At 33.4% G+C, this 5,684-nt stretch overlaps 1 protein-coding gene across 1 annotated transcript; it reads right to left on the bottom strand.

Moving 5' to 3' along the window:
- Nucleotides 1-1,044: 1,044 nt before the first annotated feature.
- LOC309796224 (TLR adapter interacting with SLC15A4 on the lysosome-like) lies at nucleotides 1,045-1,944 on the bottom strand (the record flags this gene model as incomplete). Its single annotated transcript, XM_082609277.1, has 1 exon — nucleotides 1,045-1,944. The coding sequence occupies one exon, from the start codon at nucleotides 1,942-1,944 to the stop codon at nucleotides 1,045-1,047; it is 900 nt and encodes a 299-aa protein (XP_082465403.1).
- Between the last annotated feature and the right edge of the window lie 3,740 nt (nucleotides 1,945-5,684).

Below are 5,684 nucleotides of genomic sequence, written 5' to 3'. Positions count from 1 at the left end.
TAACGTACAAATCTTATTAATATAAAATGCAACCATAACAATTCCATAACATAAATTCATACCATTTCATTTTACAAGCAAAATACATGTCAATCATTTTACTATACCTGGGAGAGAAGTGTGAGCTATAAAGTATAGGGTCTTGTTTTCAAGTCTGCAGTAAACTATACCATTCTTAGGTATGTTTTGTTAATTAATTAATTAATTTTAATTCCAAAATTGCTATAACTCCCTGCTTTTATCCTAATCCAGGGTCTTGATTGAGGATAATCTGAGAAGTGTAAATATTGCCAGGATATCCTCTTCATTTCTAGATGGTGGTTCTCTATGCACTTTGCTCACTCTATGTATATGCTTTCCTGCCTCCCATCGCTGAAAACCACCATGCATGACAGAGTGATATATAATAGTTGATGCTTTTCCCAAGAAAGTTCAAAAGCATCAAGTTCAATTGCAAATCTTAATGGCAAATTCTCCATTTTTCCTTAAGCCCTCCTTCCACATTTCTTTCAAATATCATTTAAATCCAACTTTTGTTTGAAGAATTTCTGATTGTCAGTGTGAAAGATTCTGTATGTTGAAAATAAAAAGAAAGATATTTAAGCACTACTCATATGTCTTTAAACAGTTTTGTGGAGAAAGAAATGTCCCTGTCTGATACAGTTTCTAGTTGTCTTTTCAGTATCTGAGAGCAATAATTCTCTCCTCATCTCATTTTATTTAACCACTTTTGTGGTAAATAAATCTGATGAGTGAGATTAAGGTAATCAATTTGGGATGCTGGTGGCAATTAGATAAGCATATATGGAATATACAAACTTGAATGTAGCAACCATTAAAGATGTCAAAACAATTAAAAATATGGTCATAAAACTCAATCATTTAAATTGTCATCTACAAGAATTCAGATGTACCATTGGTCAAATAATTTCTCAAAAAATGTAATAACCACACCACAAAGGGGTCTGATGTGACACAATAAGCCAGAGAAGACTGCTATTACTCCAGTCTCATAAGCTAGTCCAAGCAACCTACAGTTGGTTCTTATTGCAGATGTGATACAAGTTCTCTACTTCTCTTGTTTGAAATTTGTAAGTTAGGAGTGCTAAATTCGGAACTATTTCCGTGGGAAATGTTACAGAGATTCCATCTTGCTAAAGAATGTAAGAGAACTTCCCGAGCTTTCGATGCCTCTGTGTTCTGCTCTTGAGAGATTTGAAGGCTAATCTGATTTACATTATTCATTAACAAATTAGAAGCCATAAGATTGGTTATAGAGCAGCATCTAGTGAGATTTTCTTCCAAAAACTGTTTGTAGAGTTCGTCCACTTTTTTTTCCATATAACTATTAAGCATAGAATTAGAGAGGGGCTGCTTATGAAACAACATACTTTTTTCTCGAATTTCATCCCCATTCAAAAGCTTTGAGGCAGGTAGTTTCTCTAGAGCTTCACTGATGGGAGAATGACCCAACGGTACATCTACTGAAAGTAAAAGAGGACCATTAAAAGCATCATCACGTATGTGTTCCACAAAGCAGCCGGAATCATACATGTTACCCACGTGGTCTCCTCCAATCTGTAGGTCCGGATAATTCTGGCAGATACTTGTACATGAACAAGATCGGTATAAATCTAGTTGTTTTTCATCAGGTTCTCTCTTTGGAATGGGCAACGCAGCAGAAACATTTCCTGGAAGGGATGCACTTTTGCATTTTGCTACAGTTACCTCATCCACAGATTTTATTTTATTTTTATCATCACTTCGCTCTGTTAAACTTTCTTTCATGACCTTATTTTGATTTTCCATTTTATCAGGGGAAAGTGAATTGTCTTCTATATCTAAAAGCTGCTTTTTCCAAGTTTCCTTTTCATCATTTGAGATTTTCTTACATGTAAATGGTTCTTTGTATAGGAGTTCAATTAGGAAGGCTTCGCCAAGCATTTTATTAGACAAGGTTTCTAAACAGAAGAGTGCAATATATTCCTGTAATATAAAAAAAAAACTCATTAAGGCAACGTACATTAAAATGTCTAATGAAGATTTAACTCTTACATGAAAACACAAATGATTTAGGGAGGCACTATTACTCAAAGGGTAGAGAATAGGACCAGGAGTAAGGAGACTGGGGTTCTGACTCTGTCATTAACTATTTACCATAAGGTAATGTATTTATCATTCCTGGGTCTCAATTTTCCTATTGATTAAATGGCAATAATAATGCTCCCCAGACTTCTTGACAAGGTTATTGTCAGGATATTATATGGTATACAAATGTTTTTAAAGTACAAAATTATATAAATGCATAATTATTTTAATATATTCCACTGCCATAAATGATTTATTTTAAAATTATTAGTTAAAGTGCTTAACCTTTTATCTTCAAATAGTCTGCTAAAAATCAAGTCTGCTTTCAAGGAATTGGTCTTAACTGTGCTTTAATTAATATTGTTTGAGTCATATTGAAAACAATTACTATACCTTAGAATGTGTTTGAGAGATGAATATTTATATATAGTTTGGATTTATGCAAAGTGATTTAAACTATTAATATACCCACTGATTTTTCAGTAATCTAAATGCAAATAGGTTTATCAAATTCACTACCGTCCTTTTTTATTTTTATTTTCTTTCCCTTCCTCTCTTCCTTTCCTCTTTCCTTCATTCTGTTCTTTTCTTTTGGACTTAAAACTTATTTCCCAAAGTACTTATGTCAGTCTTTTGCATGAATCTTTAGTGCAATTTTAAGACTTCCAATTTTCCCTATAAACTCTACAAGAGTACAAAAGGAAAAAGCAGATTTGATTCAAGACACAATTTTCCTTTAATAGGTCCGTAGTGTCTACTATAAATGTTTCCAGGAAACCTACTTATTCATATATAAAGGCTTTTGAGTAGAAAATAAAACAATACAAACTAAAATACATGAGAACTTAGACTTACATTTTCCGAATGTCAGGATACCTAAAGAAAGATTCAGTCTTCTGAGATTCCAACAGTCCAAACACAGGAAAAGTCCCTTTTAGCTTGTTTTTTCTCAGCTCTTGCTTATACCTCAGAAAGATAACTTTAACCACACAAAATGAAACGGTTCTGCTTTCCATTCATACCTTAGGGCTGAACCAACTAATAGAAGAATAATGTGGGTTGATCACATATATGGTATGGTAATGATCACATACTAAAAGAGGATCTTGAAAGTGTTTATTCAAGATGCAAATGAGAATGACAGTGGGAAATGTTAACGGCAATAGCTTTCTTCATTCAAATGAAGATAGAGACAAGGATGTTTTAATTTTTTTAAGTAGAAAAAAGAAGTATGGTAACCAGCATATTTTGTAACACTGAATAATTAAAAATAACTTAAATAGCCATCAATAAGACAATGGTTAACTTATGATACATCTAATGTATGAAATACTAAACTGAGGATTTTTAATGATGGAATGATACTAAAAATAAGGAATTACTACATAACAGTCATTCTAAATGTTCTACATATATGACTTAATTTAAAACAAAAACTATTATCTCCATTTTACAGAGGAAACAAAGACAGAGGAATGTTATATACTTATTGAAGTTCACAAAGTTAGTAAATGGTGGAACTAGGATTTGCACCAAGCAATTGGATTCAGAATCCATACTCAATCACTACACCGTATTACCTCTATGTTTATTGATGGAATGCAAGTTGCAGAACCATATAAACAGTACGATTCCATCATGTGTTGTGTGTGTACTATGTGCCAAGCTCTTTTCTAAATACTTCACATAACTAATTTAATCCTGTTAACATCTATATGAAACTGATATGATAATTACCATTTATCTATGAAGAAACTGAGGGACAGAAAAGCTACATAAGATGTCCAATATCACACAGTTATAAGTGGTAGACTCTGGGTTAGAACCCAGGCAGCCTGGCTTTAAATACTGTGTGCTTAACTTTCCTGCTACAACAGATTTTTTCTCCCTTTTAATTGACTTAATATATGTAATCATGTTGTGGAAAAGAATACAAATCAAACTGTTAAACGTGGTTTCCTCTGGGAGGGGGTTGGCAGGGAGAAGGTGAAGGGGTAATTTTATTTTTTACTCCCTATACTTCTATACGGTTTGAATTATTCTACAATGCGCACGTATTCATGTATTATTTGCATGATTGAAAAAGAGTCCACATACATAAAAGGACAAGAAAAAAACAATGTTAATTTCTTTGAATGTATTTTCTCAATCTCACAGGAGTCTGACCCATTCTTTAGAATGATTTTAAACCCAGATACAAACTGCCAAAGTAGATTGGAAAGCATGAACAACATTTCTGCCTAGTTGATACTTACAGCTACAATTATCAATACAGCTTTGTTTTACAAATAATTATTTCAGAATAGTTATCACAAACATCTTACAGAATAGGTTAATTCTAATTTTGTATACCATACCAACCACTTTTTCTTAGGTTGTCAAAGAAAACCTCTTGTAAGAAATAGTGTATTAATTTAGCATGGATGTGAGGGAATGGCTCACAGCAAAATGAGAAAATATTTCACAACCCCACACCAGAAAGATAATGAAAACAACTGAAAAAAAAAGATTTTTCTACCACTGCTATCACAAAGGAATAGTACAAAATGGAGATCTCAAATTGTTTCTAACCTAAACTCCTTCACTTGTTACACCCCATTTCCTTTGCCTTACTCATCTCTATATCTGGCTGATCCAAATTTTAGCAGTCCTCTGTCCTAAATATCTCTGCCTTTCACTACTGTCATTTTGTTCTTGGATTCTGCAGCTGCTTCCAATCTTGCCCCCTTTCAAATCCAGTTGACATGTTAGATTTATCCACCTTCTGCACAAACATGCTAAATCCTTCAATGGCTTCTAATGGATTAATAATAATAGATACAATTTATTGAGTGTCTCATAAGTGAAAGATGCTTTTAGGCAACATCTGCACTTATTTAATCTTCTCAGCAAATCTGCAAGTCATGATTTTCTACGTTTTTACAAAACAGAAAACTGCCTGGAAAATGCTAAAAATCAAAATCTAACATGAAACCTGAAGGTCTATGTGCTTTTCCCTGTTTACTTTCTTAACCTCTATTCCTCCACTTGCTCCCCAAAGTTGCAATCACCATGTTGCTTCATGACTTTTCCTTCTACCTAAAATTCCTTTATTCTTATAATTACCTTGCAAATTATACATCCTTCAGGTCAATTTAGCACTCATTTCTTCAGATCCCTGAAGTGTCTTGATCCACCTAGCCTGGTTTAGATTTTTCTACAATTCATTTACCTCATCTCATTAGTTATCACTCTCTGAGTTCCTTGAAGGTAAATGATTTTTTCTTATACATATTAATGTGTTTGTTTCCAAGCAGCATGCAAAGAGTCTGGCATTTATTATCATCAATAATTATTATCATTTTCTGAACTACCTGCTTGTCAGACCGTATGCTAAACACTTTTACATACTCAGTTCTTTTACTCCTCACAGATGATGCTGTCATGTAGGCATCGCCTTTCTCACTTTAACAACAGAGAAACTGACATTCAGGGGAAATAATTTGCCCGAGACCCGTAGTTACGAAGTGGAATCCAAATGTGCCTAACACAAAAGCTGTTTCTGAGGTTTTTTGGCACTTCACTCTCAAAAATACCTGAGCTACAAAGGTATTGAA

Source organism: Mesoplodon mirus (assembly GCF_964341445.2).
Source record: "Mesoplodon mirus genome assembly, chromosome: X".
NCBI classification, from domain to species: Eukaryota; Metazoa; Chordata; class Mammalia; order Artiodactyla; family Ziphiidae; genus Mesoplodon; species Mesoplodon mirus.
Note: the sequence above shows the minus strand (reverse complement) of the source record. Positions and strands in the feature narration are given on the sequence as shown.